We start from the raw sequence: 22,408 nt of genomic DNA, 5'->3' as shown, positions 1-22,408 counted from the left end.
ACAGCACCTAGAAAAGCCAATTAATGGAATAATGAAGAGAATGTAGATTGTAGAATGTAGAAAAAAAAACAAGACCTGCTATACATATTAGTAGTGGCTGCTGCTGCACATAATTGTGTTTCCTTTGGAAGGTCTGGAGCACATCATTATAAGTAAAAGTTAGTAACTCCTTTAAACAAACATTTAATATATATTTCAGAGCAGAACTGTAAATCAACATGGTCTGGTCTGCTGAAAAATGTTGCATCTAACAAAAACGTAGTCATTCTTCTATTATTCTTCAGTTTCCTCCGTTTTACACATTGTAAGGTGATGACAACAGCCTGCTCTCAGCAGTGGAAACTAGAAGGAGGATAATGATGTAACTAGAACTATGTGTCTTAAAGAGTGCAATTCAAGATCAGTACCATGGACAGCAACATTGAGACCACGGCTCTATTTAACAATATACTGCTATAAAGTTTGTGTATATCTGACCATCACACTCATATGTGTTTTTTGTTGTTGTTGTTGTTGTTGTTGTTGTTGTTGTTTTTTAAAAACCTTCTTAGTGCATTATTCCCTCTTTAAAGTTATAATACGCTCCACTCTTCTAGGAAGGCTTTTGGATTTTGGAGTGTGGCTGTGGTATTTGTGTTCAATCAGCCATAAAAGCATTAGTAAGATCAGGGACTGATGACAGAGAAAAGGTAGGTCTGTGGTGCAGAACACAAGAACACACAGTTAGTACTTCTTACATGAATAACAAGAACCAGAGAAATAGAATCACTTGAAACACTTTTTCAAACACTTGAAAGGACCTTACACTGGCATTATTAATACCAGCTTATTAATGACATGTGTAATGTTACGGTAGATTCTTAAATAAACAGTGCCAACTTGTTTAAAAAAAAAACAACAACACACACACACATTAAAATTTACCAAATGAAATGTTTCCACCAGGATAGTAATGACACTGTTAATCTTGCGGGGGCATTAATTTTGTTCATTTTTTCTTTTAACCAGTGAGCTTGTATTCCCTAAATCTTTTGGATGCATTAGAGGTAATAAGAAGCTACTAGTGGGTCATGTTTGTGCTGCCGGGGTCATCATCAATTATAGGCCTGCAGAAATGTATTTGTATATGTAGTAATGACACCCAGTGGTGACTCTTATTCCAAGCATTGTCTGAGCAAATGGAACTGCCTATGTTTGCTTGTTACAGCACCTAAATGCCAATTAATGGAATAATGAAGAGAATGGAGATTGTAGAATAAAGAAAAAAACAAGACTTGCTACACGTATTAGTAGTGGCTGCTGCTGCACATAATTGTGTTTCCTTTAGAAGTAGAAGTTAGTAATTACTGTAATTTATACAAACATTTAATATATATTTCAGAGCAGAACTGTACATCAACATGGTCTGGTCTGCTGAAAAATGTTGTATCTATCAAAAACGTAGTCAAAAACGTATTCTTCTATTATTTCGTTTTAGACATTGTAAGGTGATGACGACAGCCTGCTCTCAGCTGTGGAAACTAGAAAGAGGATAATGATGTAACTATAAATATGTGTCTTACTAAAGAGTGCAATTCAAGATCAAGATTCTTAAATAAACTTGTTTAAAAAAAAACAGATTAAAATTTACCAAATTAAACGTTCCCACGAGGATAGTAATGACACTGTTAACCTTGTGGGGGCATTAATTTGGTCAAGATATAAAACACACACACACACACACACACACACACACACACACACACACACACACACACACACACACACACACACGCACGCACGCACAGGGTATGAGCTCTCGACTCTACAGTCTACGAGCGCGCGCATTACAAAGAGATGCGCTGGTGCTTTTAATGAACGAAGGATAAAAACGTCTCCGTCAGACTAGTCTTCATCTGTTCTTGCCTCGATTCCTAACGTAGTTCTGGCGATCACGTGACTTGCGGCGCTCGACCTGCTGCGGGAGGCTGAAGGCGCGTCGGGCTGTGCGTTGTCAACGCGTGAACGCACTGATTTAACATTTTATTTAAATATTTTCATCACATCACATACGAGCCGAAGTTCAGGAGCAGTGCTTCTTCTTCATCATCATCATCGTCATCATTATCATTATTATTATTATTATTATTATTATTATTATTATTATTATTATTAGGCGGACACTGAGAAAACAGGACACCTGTATTAGAAGTACGGCGGAATGATGAAGGCGCGACGGCAGCTCTGCCACAGTCACCTTGCACCGAATGACACGGAGAGCCAAGACGAGCGGGCAGTGATGCACGGCGTCTCCAATTAACGCGCTCTTCACACTCAATCCGCTCGTTACTGACTACACGTTACTCTAGAGCTCAATTGAGGTTTGCGTTTGCATTGCTTCATTGTCCTCTTTAACGGTGAGAATTCACCCCTCTGAATTCGCGCTCTAAAGACGAGACTCGCACCATCACCATACACTCACAGGTGTTGCGCTATTTATAAGATTCGTGTTTTGTTTTCGGAACGTTTTCGGCTCTGTAGATGCGTGTTTTGCATAAGTACGAGCGGCGCTGGCCTGTTGGCATTCTTCTCACTCCCACCCCTATTTCCCGGTAGCCATGCCCGAGGTAGGTGGCAGATAATGCCCAGGGCGTCGCGATGGGCCACCACGGCGACGAGAAGGACCGTATTGTGATTAACGTGGGCGGCATCAAGCACCAGACGTACCGCGGCACGCTACGCACGCTCCCCGGCACGCGCCTCTCGTGGCTCGCTGAACCTGACGCCGCAAGTCACTTCGACTACGACGCGACAGTCGGTGAGTTTTTCTTCGATCGGCACCCGGGTGTCTTCGCGCACATCCTAAACTACTATCGCACGGGCAAGCTGCACTGCCCGGCGGATGTGTGCGGTCCGCTCTACGAAGAGGAGCTTGCCTTCTGGGGCATCGACGAAACCGACGTGGAGCCGTGCTGCTGGATGACTTACCGGCAGCACCGCGAGGCCGAGGAGGCGCTGGTTAGTTTCGGCGGCGCCGCGTTGCTCGAAGCCGGTGGCGCACACGATGAAACGGAGGCAGAAGGCGGCACGCACGAGGCGCCCGCCGAAGGGGACGAAGGAGCGGAAATGACGCGACGCCTAGCGCACGGAGACTCTCCCGAAAGCCGCTCAGGCCGCTGGAACCGATGGCAGAGGAGGATGTGGGCGCTCTTCGAGGACCCCTATTCCTCCAAATACGCGCGGGTGAGTGCAGCTTAAAGCTTGCTCATTAATGGTGTTTTACTGGGAGAATATAACTCCTCTGTTTGTCTCATATTGTCTGAGAACTAAAAATGAGCAATCATGGAGAGCATCTGTTCATCAGAAGATCATTAATGCTGTTGCTTAGGCAACTTCTAGCGCTCCCACCATTCAGTAGCCCACCGAATGACCTTGACGAGGAAAACATTTCACCCTCTTCTGTCTAGTAAATTGAAAAAACATAGGCTAGATAATGCACACATAAAAAGACAACAGTGATAAATCAACAATGAATGTTTATCTTTCCTTTATCTTCTTGTTGAGATAAAATAATTTCGACTATATCCTGTGCTCTTTTTGCTTTCTGTTAATCATTTCAGCTTTCCTGTTGTATGTGTAAGAAGTGCAAAAGTCCAACTCATATCTATTGTAAGTTCTGTCTTGTCAATTAGTGCTGTGCATTTACTTTGATGTACAAAAAGCTACAAACTCCACCCATGGAGAAACACACACACACACACACACACACACACACACACACACACACACACACACACACACACACACACACACACACACACAAACCAAAAGATGAGACTGGCTCATATCCAACCACTCTTCTTTCTATTATCCCAGCAGCATTCTCACCATGTGGTCAGTAAGCTTCTAAGTAGGTCTGAATGTGATCACAGCTTTCACACAAGTTTTGGCAGGTTAGGTTAAAGCAGGTCAGTTGAAATAGGTTTACTGACCTGAAGGTCTGGCACAGGAATGACACAAGATGGCAGGTTTCCAGGCCCAAAATAAGCAGGCTCAGTGAAAGAGTTAAACGCCTTGCAAATCATGAAGCCATTGCATAAGAACAAAAGGATGCCTTGACAGAAAGATGGAGATGTGTAAGAGTATTACATAGAAGAAACTTTGCCATAAGCACCTTGTATCTGCTCTTGAATGATAGCAGTGATGCTAAGCTTCTGAAAGGAAATGTTTAATTAATTTGGCTGTGGCCAGGATTGTCCTGCTCCACTGCTGTGTATCAGGCTGGACTGTGTGTCTGCCATGGCTGAAAGCTGCAGGGTCTGCTGATCCCACTGCCAAGAATGATGAACTACGCAATCTAAAACAATCACTAGTATGCTGATGAAGTTTCTTAGGTCTAGAAATCTTGTCAAAACAAAATGCGATTTACTATTACAGTACATCACTGTCAGCAAAGTGAGAATGCAATAAATAATTATTCTCACTTACTGAATTCTGACTTATTAGAAGATAGCCCTGTTCACCTCACAGTGTTGTGTACTTACAGTATAAGGGATGTTTTAATGAAAGTGAACTAAAGAACAGTTAAGCTGTGGGTGCTATCAAAAGCACACGGCTTCGGAAACTTGATATTTCTTGTTGCTGATTTTATTTATGGATCGTTTTAGACCTTGCGTTGAGCACGCTGCATGCATGTGGGTTAATGCTTTATGGTCTTTTCTCAGCATGAAGGAACTGGACTGGGTGTGTTTTTCCTGGGCCAATGCAATTGCGTGTGAGTTATTTTTAGTCTCTCTCCATCAAACTGTAGATCTTAATTACATTACCACTTGACAACTCAATTACTTGCTGCAATCACCATCAATGTATCTTTTTATCTCTACTTAAAGTATGGAAGCCTCTGAGGGATGTCTCCGGTGAGGCGTGAGACTCATTTGGGCAATCAGGAGATCAGGGCAGGAAAAAATTATTTCAGGAGTGCTCTTCAAGGCTCCACAGCTGACTGGTGCTGTCCTGAATCCACTTAAATCTCTCCGGTCTCAGGCAGAGCTTAGCTCTACTATCTAAGTACATTCATTCATTTATTTGTTCATTCGTTCATATTCAGTAACCTCTTTTCAGGATTGCAGTCCATCCTAGTTGCAATTTGTGTATAGTCAATGTGCCTGTATGTTTTTGGGAGTTGGAAGGAAACCAGAGAACCTAGAAGAAGTCCACAAGGACACAGGGGGAAAATGCAAAACTCCAGACAGAGAGGAACCCAAGCTTAAGATCGAACTGAAGACTCTGGAGCTTTGATGCAGCAATGTTACACCTTGCTGCTCTATTCAAATACAGTATCACAGTAATACGAGGTAGGACTCACCTTTATCTTAAGAACAACCTCAAGACATTGATTCCATAAGTTGTTGGAAACATTCTTTTGTAGATTGTGGTCTATGTTACACCCGACTGCATCACATAATTGCTACAGTGGAATCCTTTCCAGAAGAGCAGAGGTTATTACAACAGGCAGGGGGCCACCTCCATACAGTATTAATGACCACGGTATTGTAATGGGATGTTCAGTGGTGAGGTGTCCACATACCTTTGGCCATGTTGTTAATATTAAGAATCAAAGCACATCAAACAACAATTTGGAACCTATGTTACACTTGACTGCTTTATGTAATTGCTACAGATGTGCCAGCTAAACATTCATTCAGCAAGTTTCCACTTCAACCTCCTCCCAGAGATGGTCTACTGGATTCAGAGCTGGTGATTGTCGAAAACACTGAAACACACCCAACCCACTGGCATGTTCACAGAACCAGTTTGAAGCGACTTTTGCTATGCGACATGGTGCATTTTCATTCTAGCCATTAGAAGATGGTTAATGGCTTCTTTTATCTTAATTAATAAGTCATTTCTTCCTGCTCACTGGATGTTTTTCTTAAACTCAAAAGAATATGAAAATCCCAAGAGTGCAGCAGTTTCTAAAATACTCAAACCTTGCACCATCGACAGCTGAGGTCACCGAGATCACATTCATCGCTTCATCTGAACATTAACTGAAGACGTGATGTGTATCTGTATGATTTTATGCATTGCCCTACTACGATTGGCTGATCAAGTATCTGCATAAATGAGAAGGTGTACAGGGGTTCCTAAAAATTGCTGGTGAGTGTATTAAGCAATGCTCTGAATGAACAAATATATTTAAAATTGTTTAATATGCTAAGATATGATTAGTTCAAAATAATAATCATCATGCATGGCAAACAAAATGGACAAGAATTGAATGCATTGTTGTAATGTTCAAGGATTTGAGGAAGGTTTGTATTAATGCTTCAAGGTTTCTGATTGAATGGTGGAAAGAGACAGTTGTTTGTCAAAGAGAGATACGGTGAAACACGACATAACTGTACGTACAGAAGCTCTGCTGTGACAGTAAATGAGGTATTTTATTTAATTTTTTTAGGAATTTCTTAACATGTTTTTATAGGTGGTTTATTGTAGATTCTGAGGATAGAGATAGATGCATTAATGATTTGGGGTGCATGTGTAGAAGCCAGCTGGCTGTGAATGTGTGTATTGAGAAGATGGTTGATTGAACTGTGGCCCTGAGTGTAGGCTTGTCCAGACTCGCTTTCTCAGTCATTATCCTCCCACATGTCATTCATTAGCCTGTCTTGCTGGAGTGTGTGTGTGTGTGTGTGCGTATGTGTGTGAGGGAGTAAACAATAACAGCACAGCATCGGCCAAAGATCTATCCTTTATTATTCATACATCACTTAACAAATAGAAGTTAAGCTGATGCATGTAAGGCTTACTCATCATTATAATTTGGTTCTATTTTGGCTGCAATTTGCCAATTGCACACATGTTCAGTATGTAGACGCTCCATCACAAGCATATGTGCTTCTTCCCCAGAACATTGCCACAAAGCTGTACTCACATGATTGTATAGAACGGCTTTGTATACTGTAACATTACAATTTCCCTTCAATGGAACTACATTTGGCATGAAGTGGAACAATGCCCAATAGTGCACCAGACCTCCTCACCCAAAATCAGTGTCCAAACACTTGTGGCTGAATGAACACAAATCCATACAGCCCCTTTCTAAAATCTAGTGGTACGCTCTCCAGAAGAATGGGGGGACCACCTCCATATTAATATTGGGCACATGGTATTGTAATGGGATGTTCAGTGGTGAGGTGTTAACATACTTTTGGCCATGGAGTGCATATTTAGATATATTTAGAAAGCACATCGAACACTAGCTAATAGTGAGCCATAAAACTCTTAAGAGATTACAGAAAGGTTTTCTCTCTGGTGTGAATTAAAGACTAAATCAAGCGCTTGAAATGTGCTGAATCTGCTATATTTTTGCTCTAAATGTGTTACTTCTCAAATTCACAACTGGGCCAACATTTTGCTTAATCTGTATTTTTCCTTTATCTATTACAATATGTAATAGATAAATGGTTTAATACCAATACGCCCCAATATGTTTATATAACATTGTTTCGTGTTAAAATTGACGTTAATCCTCAGGGTTGTTGAATAAAGGAACTGAATTGGAGCCCCAGCACTGCCAAGCTGCCACTGTTGGGCCCGTGAGCAAGGCACTTAACCCTTACTCCAGGTGTGTTGTATCATGACTGATCCTGTGCTCTGACCCCAACCTCCAAAACTTTCATATTCACGAAGAAAGAATTTCACTGGGCTGTAATGTCTATGTGACAAAATAAAGGCTTCTATTCTATAAACCCCTTTCCATATACTGAACTGAACCCTCACCCTCATGTGTGCATATTTGTACTAGACAAGGACACACATTAAGCAAAAAACAAGGGCAGAATTTTAGAAACATGAGGAAAATTGTATTCAATTAAGAACAGAATATAAAGAGCATTACACATTATTACCTTGTTTTGTCGCTTAAATTTCAGTTCAGTCAAGACGCATTTTATATCAGCAATACACCCGGTTTAACATCAAACTAGTCTAAATCCAATTTTGTTTACATTGTGCTTACAGATTACAGAAGCTTACAGATTTCTCATTTTTCTTCCAGCAACACAAACAGAGCTTTAACATGGCTTAAATATCTGCAGTCGGTTGTAGTGAACGTTTTTTGTGGAGTTTTGTTATGAAATGAAATAAACTGTAAAAGAGATGTCTGAAAAAGGTTTTGCCTATAAAGAGCTATTTGCCTATAAAGAGCTATTTGCTTATGATAAAAGTTACTGAACACTCTTGGATGACCTTGACGTGTATCAGTTTTAGTTGCTAGATTAAAGTTTGCTGTTAGTGCCAGATGCAGCGATAAAATGGTTTAAAGAATAACGAGCGGGACTAAAGAAGGATGAAGTGGCAGCTGAAAAAAATCAGCAGCATCCCATTTTCTGTCCTCTTTTATGCTAAAAATGTATTTCAACGTAGTGCAGTATTATTATTACAATTATTACAAATTGTGTTTTTTTATTTTGTGCAAAAGGAAAAATGAAAATAAATTCAAAAGCCCTTTCCTCAATTTCCCATTTTCATTTTGAAAGAAACAAACAAACAAAAAAATGAACGCAACGTACAGTCAGTCTGTCTGTAGCAGAAGTGAATCATAGGCAGGATGGTGTTCTAATAAAGCATCAGGCCATTAGTTGAGCGTCTTGGGAAAACGTCTGTACAGCGATTGTACTTAGTAATTCAGAGTACTTTGTACTTAGTAAATCAGAGCGCAGTGCATTATAGTAACACCTGGTGAGGTCAGTGGTGTGGCACAGCAGGGCAAAGAGCACAGAGAGATATCACATGGCAACCCAGACGTGGATGATCAAATATTTCTTGTCTCACACTGTGATTAATAAGATTATAAGGCAATGTTAGATAAATCGAGATCACTAAGTGCTTTTGAGACTACACACACACACACACACACACACACACACACACACACACACACACACACACACACACACACACACACACACACACACACAGATGTGAATGCAAGCTTCCCTTTAATCTATTTACATAACAAAATCTCTCTCAGATGCCTGGGCATTTTTAGGGGGACACAAAAGTTAACAAAAGTATATCCAATATATATCCAGTGCACGATGGGCTCGTAGACTCATACTGTATCTTCTCGACTTGTGTGATCGAATGCTGGACTCTGTTTATGCTGATGGTGATTAAGAAACTCTTTTCTTACCAGAATCAATTATTAAAAGCATTTTATGGTCTGCGTGGTTAGACTACTATGCCAAGCTGTAGATATCAGCATAGATATGAGGAAGTGAATTATCCTGAGTTTGCCTCCTATGTCTTTGTGCTCATTCGTTTAAATCTCTTCGCCTCTGTCATTTCTTATTAATTCTGCCCCAGAATTTTCCTCTTTCCCCCTTCTCATTCATACTGTACAGTTTTCTTCATTCAAATCCAAAAATAGTACGGTTCTCTTCTTCCAATTTTACAAACTCCTCCCGCCTTTGACATTTTCAATGACGTGCGTTCCTTTTCCCCAGCAGATTTCTCCTCTTCCTTTCTCCCTCACTTCATGAGAAACCTTCTTCAGTATACACATCCTTCATTCACCCCCTCCCCATTTCTTCCTGATTTTGCACCCCATTCTGTCCTCTCCTCCTCTTTTAAAATCGAATGCAGTTTTCTCTCTGGCTATTCGGTTCCACTGCTGAAAGCACATTGACGCCTAACAGAATCACACGAGCCTCCGAGCAAATGATGGCTTACCGGCTCAGTGCACATAAGAAGGTGATCCTAATGATAAATGAAAAGGTCCTGTGTGTGTGTAATTGTTTGAGTGTGTGTGTGTGTGTGTGTGTGTGTGTGTGTGTGTGTGTGTGTGTGTGTGTGTGTGTGTGTGTGTGTGTGTGTGTGTGTGTGTTTTCTCACTGGCTGAAACAAAACACCTAGCGTCTTACAAATGACCAAAAAAGCACATTCAGGGAATTTTGTCTGATTAAGTACTAGATGACCCAGATATGATGATCCTGTGGAGAGAAAGCGAGACTTAGTCGGATGCAATATGCTGTGGAAAGACTTTCAAATAGAATAGTGGACAGCTTTCAGGAGAATGGCTCTGTAAATGTTTGCAGGGCAACCCAGCCTTTGGATGATTCAGTGAATGTTAACATATATTTAAATCAATAGCAAACACCTTCTGTTTTGTTGCCATTTACAATCAAATAAAATGGACTGACTAGAAAAATAAAAAATAGTTCATTTATTCACGTGTGCATTGGCTCCATGTGAATGAAATGAGTTACAGTAACACAGTTTGTTTGTGTGCAGCCATCAGGATTTGAACATGTGATTAAAGTGAATTCGACAAAAAGATCGAGCCTAAGATCTGACATCGTGAGGCAGCACCATTACCCATTGGGCCACACACTGCTTATTCAAGTTAACTAGTACCAGTCATTTCTTCCATCCAGAATTCAACACCTGTGTGAGATTTCATAACGTAATCACAATAAAATGATTTGTATTGATCAAACTCATGCTACATAATTCAAACTAGTGGATTCAATCCTTCTATTCATTTTCTGCAGCACTGGACACAATGGACAGGGTACCAACCATTTGCAGGGCAAATCACACACACTCCTATACCCATTCCCTTACTGCAGACAAATTAGAGATGGCAATCAGCCTACAACACATGTCTAAGGGAGAAAACCAGAGTACCCAGAATAAACCTGTTAGGGGACAACATACTGTACATTCAGGCACACAGTGCAGAGGTAAGAACCGCCCCACAACCCTGGTGGGGCAAAGTAAACGTCTTTACCACTATGTCACCTCAGACTAGATCCTTTCTTAAATTTAAAATAGTATAAGCATTGAAATCACATTTGGAAGGAAAATTATATATTTGTATACATAATATTACTATTAATACTATTATACATCATACACTGTATATAATATTTTCTTTTCAATCTGACCGAGTGCATTGTCCCTTTTGTTTAAGTAGAGTCTCATACAGAGTATTGGATGGTCTAATATCACGACTTCACAACTCTCCTGAATCGACCCTGAGCTCAGGTTACTGTCTGTGCATTGTTTTCTCATGTTCTCTGTGTGTCCACATGGGCTTCCCCTATATTCTCCCTTTTCATTCAGCCTCCTATATACAGTACGTGCCAGTAGGTGGATTGGTTTCACTAAATTGCCTCTGGGTGTCAATGAGTGTGTAATACCCTGTGATGGTCTGGCATCCAGTACAGGGTGTATTCTCGTCTCGCACCCGCCGTTCATGGGCTTGGCTCCAGGTGCACCCTGATGCTGACCAGGATAAATCCATTACAAAAGAAGAATGAATAAACACTTATTTATTCATAAATGACTAGTTTAAAGTTAAAGGAATTTGGTAGCTTAGTGGTTAAAGTGTTGGACTACCAAATGGAACTTACTATTGCTATTATTTATTTGAGGCCCTGGTCCACCAAGCCGTCAGTGCTGGGACCCTGAGCAAGGCCCTTAACCATCAGTTGTATAAAATGAGATGAAAACATAAGTCGATCCGGATAAATGTGTCCGCTAAATGCGATGGAAATGCTAAAGGGAGTATAGGTGAGCTTCGGTAAAGCTGGATATAATGATCTCCCCTTCAGCCACAGCTCGCAACCTTGGGGTAACCATGGACAATCAACTGTCCTTTTCCTCTCATGTTGCAAATGTGACTCGCTCATGTCGGTTTCTTCTCTACAACATTAGAAGGATTCGGCCATTTTTGTCCACACAGACTGCCCAGGTACTTGTTCAGTCTCTTGTCATTTCTAGACTGGATTACTGCAATGCACTGCTGGCAGGTCTACCTATGAACGCAATCCGTCCTCTGCAAATGATCCAAAATGCAGCTGCCCGGCTTGTTTTCAACCTGCCAAAGTTCTCGCATACCACCCCGCTACTGCGATCCCTCCACTGGCTTCCGGTAGCTGCACGCATCCGGTTCAAAACACTGATGCTGGCCTACAAAGCCAAAAATGGACCAGCCCCCTCTTACCTCAAAGCCCTCATCATTCCTCGCACTGCACCCCGTAACCTCCGATCTACCAGCACTGCTCGACTGGTTCCACCATCTCTCAGGGTAAGAGGCAAGTATACTACAAGACTCTTCTCTGTACTGGCACCAAGGTGGTGGAATGAACTTCCCATAGAGGTCCGGACAGCCGAGTCACTGGCTATTTTCAAGCGGCGGTTGAAGACCTACTTATTCAGGAAGCACTTCAACTAGCACTTCTTTCCTTATCTTTTGCATTTAAAAAAAAACAAAAAAAAAAAAACCTTTGACACTTTTTCATTGTAACTTTGAACAAATGTTTTAAACTCATGGTATCTTAAGTATGTAACCTAGTGAACCAGCATTAATGTATTCAGTGTTAGAGATTTAAGCACTTATGTACGTCGCTCTGGATAAGGGCGTCTGCCAAATGCTGTAAATGTAAATGTAAATGTAAATGATATAAATGATGGCGTTAGAGTTCATGCTACTTCACAGAGATGCTTTTGTTAATATTTATTAGGCTGAAATTATCAACACAAATAAGTGATACTGCAAACTTCAGATATTAAATGAAGCAATCAGGACAAAGACATATACGGTGAAAACTTGTTCTCTCTGATTCACAGGAAGTGATGTATGAAATATCTGAGTAAGGAATCATTTTGCATGTTGAGAACAAATTGTGACACATTAATCGCACAATATTTTCAGTAATTAAATAAACAAGGCTTCTCCACGTCTCAGAGACTTTTTTAATGTTCGAGCACCAGTAGCTTTTTATCAAAAGGCTATTCATCAAAAGTGCTAGAAAGTATTCGTCAGACATTTTTATGTTATCTGCATTTAAATGAGCTTAACACGTTGCCATCAAATTCTCACAACTATGTTCATGACTGGGGGGCACGGTGGCTTAGTGGTTAGCACGTTCGCCTCACACCTCCAGGGTCGGGGGTTCGATTCCCACCTCCACCTTGTGTGTGTGGAGTTTGCATGTTCTCCCCGTGCCTCGGGGGTTTCCTCCGGGTACTCCGGTTTCCTCCCCCGGTCCAAAGACATGCATGGTAGGTTGATTGGCATCTCTGGAAAATTGTCCGTAGTGTGTGAGTGAATGAGAGTGTGTGTGCCCTGTGATGGGTTGGCACTCCGTCCAGGGTGTATCCTGCCTTGATGCCCGATGACACCTGAGATAGGCACAGGCTCCACGTGACCCGAGAAGTTCGGATAAGCGGTAGAAAATGTATGAATCAATGAATGAATGTTCATGACCATAAGCAGACCGAACATACAACTGATGCGTTTTCCTAATTAAAGTTGGAGAGCGTTACCAAAATAGAATCTAAAAAAATTGTGATCGGGTCTAAATAATAACGACTGTTATTATTTACCATGACATCTTTGATATTTTGACTGCTGCAGATGTCCATCATCTATTATTCATTGTGTTCAGGTCAAAGCATTTTGTTCTCATTAGTCATAACCCTCCTTGCTTCTGGCCAGTTGTCCACTACAGTACCAGCTTTGATGTCCTCTACAAAAAGCTACATCCATCCAAACCTGAACTCCTCTCATGTTACAGTGTAATAGTGGGTAAATCCCCACAGGGATCATCATCCGTCCTTCAGGATGAATCAATGTGCCCTTGTTGACCTTGCCTTAGGCAGGCTGCAGTCCCTAGTGAGAAGAGCTCACAGATAAAATTAGCAGAGAGAGCCTGGCTGGCAACACTTTCTCCAATGTCCTTGGAGCTTGAGTGGTGACCTTGAGCTCGAGCAGCAGCAGAAGAAGGAGAGCGGCTTAAGTGACACTCTCCTGTTGACACGGCGGTATTGTGTGACTCATAGAGAAACTGAAGCAGCAACATTATCCTTCTGAACTCCTTCAAATTCTGCTGAAGCAGCTGTTTAGTGACAATTAGTATTGCTACGATGGTGCTTTATGTCCTTTTGCTCCATTGTCCTCTTTGCAGATAGCAGACTATGAAGTGGATTTGAGGACCTGAAACGTTCAAAATTAGCACAGTGCAGGGAAGTGAGTGTGCAGTGCAATGAGGGCAATGATGTATGAAATATCTGGGAATCTTCCCGAGTAAGAAAACCTATAGCTTATACTGACTCCCTAGATCAGTCCTAGATCATTAATTTGGTGTAATTGACTCCAGTGATATTCATTCAGAACACCAATCCCTCACACACACACACACACACACACACACACACACACACACACACACACACACACACACACACACACACACACACACTTTCTTCCTTCGGTAATTTCTATCTTTCTCTTTTTTTCACACAGTGGGTGGCTTTTGCATCTCTGTTCTTTATCCTGGTTTCCATCACTACATTTTGTCTGGAGACTCATGAGGCCTTTAACCCCATCATCAACCGCACAGAAATAGAAATGGTGGACAATGAAACCGTGGTGCGTATTTACCCCGAGACTGAGACCATGGTGCAGCTAACATACATCGAGGGGGTCTGTGTGATCTGGTTCACCTTTGAGTTTTTAATACGAATAACTTGCTGTCCCGACAAAATCAAATTCATCAAGAATGCCCTTAACATCATTGATTTTGTGGCCATCCTGCCTTTCTACCTGGAAGTAGGACTGAGTGGCCTGTCCTCCAAAGCCGCAAAAGACGTGCTAGGGTTCCTGCGTGTTGTGCGCTTTGTCCGGATTCTGCGTATCTTCAAACTGACGAGGCACTTTGTTGGTCTGCGGGTGCTGGGTCACACACTCCGTGCCAGTACCAATGAATTCATCCTCCTCATCATCTTCCTGGCCCTCGGGGTCCTCATATTTGCCACCATGATTTACTATGCGGAACGTATCGGAGCCAACCCTAACGATCCCCGTGCTAGTGAACACACACATTTCAAGAATATCCCCATTGGTTTCTGGTGGGCTGTGGTCACCATGACGACGCTTGGCTATGGTGACATGTATCCTCAGACGACGTCGGGTATGTTAGTGGGGGCGCTTTGTGCTCTGGCTGGTGTGCTTACCATTGCCATGCCTGTGCCTGTGATTGTCAACAACTTCGGCATGTATTATTCTTTGGCAATGGCTAAACAAAAACTACCAAAAAAAAAGAGCAAGCATATCCCAAGGGCACCACAGTTGGGGTCCCCCAACTACTGTAAGTCAGCCATTAACTCACCAAGACCCAGCACTCACAGTGATACCTGCCCTCTGGCCCAGGAAGAAGTCTCTGAGATTAGATACCAAGGTAGGACATCCAACAATATACCTGATTCACAACAAACCAGTGAATACTTTACTGTCTTAAACAACTGTTTCATTATAATGGAACTAATGTGATAACTAATGTAATGTGGGTACATTTTTTGCACTTTAGAATATTATTCAGCCTACAGAATTATTTAGGATGATTTATTACATCAACAACAGACTGGGTTATATTTTGATATGGCATCAATATCTTGATAAATTATTTTGAGGCAATTTACTAATCTGAGACATCTGATCAGATATCTGTGTATTTTTGAAAAATCATTACATTTTTTTAAACAAATAATTACAAACTGACTTGTTAAACTAAACATGAAATAATTAAATTTTAACGAAAATTATTTCATTTTTGTTATTAAGAAAAATTATATTTTCTACAAATAGGAAATTCTACAATTTTACAATTAGGAAAAAAAATATTTTATACAAATATAAGCTACTTGTAATCTGTATATATCGTGATACGTATTGCATATAGCAGAAATGTTTCAATCATGAACCGTTATATGATATTTTTCAATGAGGTCTCAGACATTTGGACCCCACTGTAGGTTCTGTACCAGATTGGATTTAAAATAATAACACAACAAATACAGTATTAAAGCACAGACTCTCAGCATTAAGAGTCTCAAACATTTGACATTTAGCTTAATCTGACCTTCTAATTCTGTTCATGTTGTCTGTAACTCATAGCGAATGCCGTTAGTGCAATGAAAGATGTCCACGTCCGCCCCGGTAGTGTCCTTTCTGTCCCTTTTTGTAATTGCAGATTTCAAAGTGAACGGAGAGCCATCTAAAGCGGCCCTGGCCAATGAAGACTGTCCCCACATCGACCAGGCTGTATCACCTGAGGAGGTTTTCAGCCCTGTAGACCGTGAGAGACCCTGTTTCCTGCTCACCTCCCCAGATCGGGGCAATCACATAGGGGCAAGAGTCAGGAAGGGTACGTAACACGGCAGTCCCTGTTATCCGTGCCTAGATTAGTAAGAGCGCGCAAGGTGCTTAATGTGAAACTGAGCAGCTGTCAAGACGGCTTTTTCACTGCAGATAGATTAACCAGCAAGACTCACAATGCAGTCTATGCCTCGGCTCGACAGAAAGAATATATTCCATTGGCACTTTTCTCTTGCATTTCTCTTCTCTGAACTAATACAGTATGTTTTGACATGGAAAAGACACGACACAATTTACAATTAACAATTTTTTTACTACTAGGGTTGATATTTAAATAAATTCAAATGAATTATAGGGACCTTAGTAGATTTACTATGCCAGGCAGGATTGGAGATGGTGAACCTCAGAGAGGTCCAGCATGGGGTATGAGGCATGTGGTCACGTGACAAGAACACAGCCAGTGCGAGGCTCTAAGGCTACATTCACATTATAGCCACATTACAGGCTTGTCGCTCATTTCCGATGTTATGCACAAATCCAGTCTTTCAGCTTAGATGATTTACTTGTCTGTAAGTTCTTATTCTGATTTCATGGCCATGTAGGACTTGAACGCTGGGCACAAGACAGGAATACACTAATGATGGGATTCCAGGCTTATATCGAATCAGGAATATGATTGTTTTCCAAAGCCTGGCATTTAGGCAAAACATTGGATTTGTGTCACTTAAACCCTGTAATATGATGGTGATCTTAGCTCTTAGCCTCTAAGATAATAGAAAGGATCTCCTGGCACAACCAAACCAGCAATACTCAAAGGTAAGGCGGTGTAATGTTTCAATTATGAGTGTGTTATTTCATTCTGGAGAATCACATCACTCCAAAGATGTGACCGAAAGCTGACTCAGACGGCTTCCTGTTGCTTGAGCAGGATGACTGCAATTATATCGCACCTCATTTGATGCCAAGGTGAGATTGTTTTCACTGTGAAACACAGTCAGCTCTGATGTTAGGATCGAATTGGAGCAGACAGACGCTTGAACATTCCAGAGTAATCCACACAATAGCCCATGGCTGTTAACACCTGTGATTTTTAATTAAATGCTCATTTAAAATGTCACACACACACACACACACACACACACAAGAATTATTTTGCTATGAATTTTCCTGCTGAACTTTAATAGCCTGATAAGTTGGCATGTAGTTTCATCAAGCTGATGTGTCTGGCTGTGTTCTTTGGTGTCTCTTTAAAGCTGTGTTGTTATGGTTAGCACTGTGATACCACCCCGTGCATGCAGTAGACAGTCTAATGCATAATGCATAACACGCATGGAGGATGACGCGGTTGACTTGGTGAATGGTCACTGTCAACTAGCTCACCATGAATATAACTACATGACGGGTCTAACACACTAATGCACCCCAGTTGCTTAAATGTGTTCTTAGTCATAAATATGCCCATGAACACACACACACACACACACACACACACACACACACACACACACACACACACACACACACACACACACACACACACACACACATACACATGTTTGGAGTTTGAGACTGCACTTTGGTGTACTGAAAGCCCTTTCTCTCTTCAAATGAAGGTTATGAAAAGCCATGGAGCCATAGCAGCATGTCTGGAGGCGTGGCCTCAGTGTCGGCCCTCCCCTGCAGCCCGCCCTGTCTCATGCAGCAGGCCCACTCCCCCATCCCATCCATCCTGTAGCATGGACAAGCAAACTAACCAATCAGAGGCTCCGCTCTGCAGCGCTGCGCTGAGACGCCCGCCCACACTGTGTATCATCCGTCTGTCATCAGCCTTCAGTTCTTCAGTATCTCTTTTCTAACATTCACATCATCATCATAATCATCATTTTCTTCTTTTACCTCTTCCCCTTTTCCTTCCTCCTCCTTCTTCTTCTTCTTCTTCTTCTTCTTCTTCCTATTCTTCTTCTTCTTCTTCTTCTTCTTCTTCTTCATCACTTATTGGTTTTCTCATAGAAAACATCTACTGACAGCGTAATATTCCATATTGTATTCCATAGACATCTCCTTCTTTTCTTTCCTTTTCTATTCACTCACCGTGTCTGATCTCTTTCCCCTACACTATCATGCTTTCCCTTTCTCTATCTCAGCATCCCCTCTTCCCCCAACTTCACTTTCCCCTCTTTTTACTGTTCATAAAGCTGTGGTTTTTCATCAGGTGCTATCGGACACCATTTTGGAAAAAGAAAAGTAAAGAAAAGACAATAGCGGTTTCATATAGTATTTCATAAAGCGCTAAAAAAAACAGCCATGGAATTAAAGCAGTTAGTAACACTAAACAATCATGACTTTAGTGATGCACAACATAAACCACCAACATAAATCTATGACTGAAGAAAACTCATTTGCATTGCATGCCTTGCATGGGAAACTGAGAAAACAAATGTAAGTCTAATGAAATCATGTGAGGACAATATTTTGTTTGACATTGAACATCCAGAGCTTCTTTGACAAAAATGGAATGCATATGCAGAATGTGATCATTTAAGATGATAGAAATGACATGTAGCAATCAGGACGTTTCCTTTGCCAACATTTAAATTTATTTTTAATTTTTTTTGCCTTTCCCCAAACCGTGAGCTTGTGTGCGTTTGAGCACATGCCATATTTCTAATAGTAGCAGTGGTCTCTTTGGCCATCCAGTTTTTCTTCTTGGAGGAAAAAATGACAAAAAAAAAAATGCAAATAGTGAAATAATGCACTTTAATTTTGATAAAGTCTTTAAAAAAAAAAAAAAACAGACTTATTCCACTTTACTCCAGTCCAGCTATTGAGATTAAAATACATTTTTTAAGTTCTGCATATATTTTTTCAGAAATTCAGTTACATACAGTGGTATTTGGAGTAATTTGTTGTTCTCTGTAGCAAGTCAATTATGAGAATGTACAACGTAAGAATATGTTCACTTCGCAAAAACAAACAAACAAACAAACAAAAAATATCTATATATAAATGTACTTTTGGAGTTATTTGGGGAAAGGTAAATGCATGCACTTTTATGCAAAATAATATCTACCCTATGCGAATGACACTGTAAATAAAAACATTGCATGAAATAAATTTTGTATTGAATCCATGTTTGGACTCTGTTTTTATTTGACAGAACACACATACTGTACACATCGCTCTCGTTGCCTGGCAACAAGCTCTGCACCTCTATTACAATGGCTTCTCTTTGACCTTTCACCTCTTTTCTTTCATCGAATTGTTCCTAGCCGCTGGTGTAATGTCCTAAATTCTGGAGAGCTGTAGTTGTAATGGTGGTGCGAGAGATGTGTGATTGGACCCCAAACGAGGTCAACAAGGTCAAAGAGGATGTGATCTATTTTCGGGGGGGTAACAAGGGAGAGAAAGCAGGAGCGGTGAAGACCTTGCCCTGCTTCACACACTAGCATGACTCCTGAGCATGTGAGAAACTACTGTTGTTCCAATGTCCCGTCTAAATGTTCAGATCACGCAGCATGTTCAAACGGAATCCACCTACTTATCATAATATATGTCTGTGTACATCGCCGGTGTTGTAAATGCTGCTTTTTTTTGCCGAAGCATGTTTGCAGTGCATGGTGGAAAAACTCCCGACATTTCCCATGAGTCTTTGGCAAAGCGTTTGGCATTTACACTCGAGTCCGTTTCCCTGCCTTGGTACAGTACGTCCTGCTCGCATGCTTCGTCCCTCTTTCCCTCCATCTGTCTTCTTTTTTTCCGTTGTGCTCGTTTGGTGTATTAATATGATTTTTCCTTGTTGTTTGTTGTTGTTGTTTTCTCTTCTTTATGTGTTTTTTAGAAGCCAAGCGAGTGAGCCGAAGCAGACAACCAACAGAGTCAGTGTGTGTTATGAACCATGGTGTGCCAACCACTATGTGTGTCAACCATAAAGCCACCTCTCCCACCTGATAGTGCTGTAACGTGTGTGTCTGTACGCATGCGGATGAAAGTGAGTGTGGATGTGAGTGATCAGCATTATTTCTGAGTGACAGACAGAACTCAGCATAGATGTAGCACAGTAGCTCAGAGAAACTGTTGTCGTTCAGCCGTATGTACCTCTGTTCCGTGACTATTTATTGTGCGGTTGTATTGTGTGAAGTGCCTATTGTTTTGCGTTACACGTGTGTCTGTGTGTGCGTGTGTGTGCGAGTGTATGTTTGTGTCGTATATAGTGCTTTTGTGTGCTGTTGCATCAAAAATGTGGCTTGTGTTTTTTTTTTTTTTTTCGACTAGCCAACGTTTGGGTTGCTTTTATTTATTTATTTGCTGTGTTTCAATGTTGTGTAATGTTGCTCCGGTACATTTGAGGTGATTAGTCACGTAGTCTGAAGTCATGCTTACGTAGGGGAAAAAATAATCAAGCTGAAAACACTTTTGTTTTTGTACCAACATATCGATTATATCGTAAACGCATTTGCACTTTTTGCACCTGTTTCTTTATCTAGAATAGATACGAGTTGGACGCCTAGGCTTGTACAGCTGCATTGAAGCATAGTGAATAAACGAATTTGGCTGACAAAACCAGAGGACCAAACTTCACATTCTGAACAAATGAAAAGTTCCTTATTATGTCACCTAAGCTGCTTTAAAACAAACAAACAAACAAACAAAAAAAATCTTGAAGGATTTTGGGGTCTAGTGCCTGTAAATCCACGCAGCTGTATTGTGTCTGGATTGTTCTATCTCTAAAAAATTACTTTTAGACTTTTTCAGCACAACAAACGAAGATGTGATTCTGGTACACTGGTTTATCTGTAGCAATGTCAGAAACATACAGGGTTTTTAACCGACTGGTGCACATTAGGAAGAAAATACTGTAATACTGTGTCTTAGGTTTAGTCCAATATTTATTTTTCATATTTGTGGAAATGTACAGTAAGCCCAGTTCTTTGGGACCAACCTGAAACACTGCCAGTACACAACTTTGGCGATGTCGACGTCACACTGTAACAACAATATGCTGGACTGTTTGTACACCCAACACCACAAGAGCACTTGTACGTGTCAGTGCTAAAAACGTTTCAGAGTGCTAATGTTTGGTCGACATACTGCGTAGTGTGATTAGTGATTCAAAACACAAGATGTTGTTTTCATTGATGGTTTGATTTGTTGAAGCAAATTTGTGTCTTTTTCCTGAGGAAAAAAAAGTTACAATGGAAAAAAAAATAAAAATAAACATTAATAAAAATATTAATAACGCGTTTTGAGTTGTTTCTTGTGTAAAAAAAAAATGGACAAAACAATTTGTCGTTTGTATTTATTAAGGGTGGAGTTATTATTAAATAGGCAATATACAATACAATAAATTCGGGAAATAATTAGAAAATGTTTATTGCACAAAATTAAATGAAAAATACATTTGGGTATTAAAACTTTTTTTTTTTGGATTATCAGCTTAGAAATTAGTGTCATTATGAATGAATGTATTTCATGTAGACATATATTTAGATAATATATGGCCAAAAGTTTATGGAAACCAGTATATCATGCCCATATGCTTGCTGTTATAATAAGCTCCACTCTTCTCGGAAGGCTTTCCACTAGATTCTGGAAATGTCTGTGGGGATTCGGCTAGAAGAGCATTAGTGAGATCAGACACTGATGTTGTAAGTGAGGAGGTCTGGGGTTCAGCCAATGTTCCAGTTCATCCCAAAGGTGTTCAGAGAGGTTGATTCAGAGTCAAGTCAAGTCACTTTTATTGTCACATCACCACAGCACATGTGCCTTGGTGAGTGAAATTCTTAGGAGTGAACTCCAGAAATTGCAGAACAATTATACAGATAATGAGTTGACGTGAAAATGTGCAATTTGCTCATACATATAGTAATGGACGTGTGATCCGATTTGCCGAAAGGTGGGCGAGGGGAGGGATTTGTAGGCGTCCCGGAAGGGAGAGTAGCAGTGGTCCAGTACACGGTCACCACGTGTGTTGATGGTGATGTGTTGAAAATATTTAGGAGCTATTGTTCTGAAATTGGCTTTGTTAAAGTCTCCCGTAACAATAAACGCTGCATCTGGGTATGCGGTTTCCTGCTCGGGTCTGTGCAGGACACTCGAGTTGTTCCACTCAAAGCTTGTCAAAACCATGCATTCATTGAGCTCTGCCATGCTGAACAGATTTGGGTCTCTTAGTTCCATTGAAGGAAAATTATAATGCACAGAGATTTTGTATACTATTGTGTGATTCCAAGCACATATGAGTGTGATGGATGATGATCA

General features: G+C 40.8%; 1 protein-coding gene across 2 annotated transcripts; it reads left to right on the top strand.

Annotated features, from left to right (window-relative positions):
- Nucleotides 1-1,775: 1,775 nt before the first annotated feature.
- Nucleotides 1,776-21,379, top strand: kcnc1b (potassium voltage-gated channel, Shaw-related subfamily, member 1b). Of its 2 annotated transcripts, none has more exons than XM_027163824.2 (4): nucleotides 1,776-3,222; nucleotides 14,300-15,233; nucleotides 16,026-16,199; nucleotides 19,989-21,379. In XM_027163824.2, the coding sequence occupies exons 1-4, from the start codon at nucleotides 2,638-2,640 to the stop codon at nucleotides 20,096-20,098; spliced, it is 1,803 nt and encodes a 600-aa protein (XP_027019625.2). In that variant the 5' UTR covers nucleotides 1,776-2,637; the 3' UTR covers nucleotides 20,099-21,379. The 2 variants fall into 2 exon arrangements, with proteins under 2 accessions (XP_027019625.2, XP_027019624.2); XM_027163823.2 differs by lacking the exon at nucleotides 19,989-21,379 and adding an exon at nucleotides 17,764-19,280 and having other exon boundaries at nucleotides 1,777-3,222.
- The last annotated feature ends 1,029 nt before the right edge of the window (nucleotides 21,380-22,408 follow it).

This window comes from Tachysurus fulvidraco, chromosome 10 (genome assembly GCF_022655615.1).
Source record: "Tachysurus fulvidraco isolate hzauxx_2018 chromosome 10, HZAU_PFXX_2.0, whole genome shotgun sequence".
NCBI classification, from domain to species: domain Eukaryota; kingdom Metazoa; phylum Chordata; class Actinopteri; order Siluriformes; family Bagridae; genus Tachysurus; species Tachysurus fulvidraco.
This window is presented reverse-complemented; position numbering and strand designations above follow the sequence as displayed.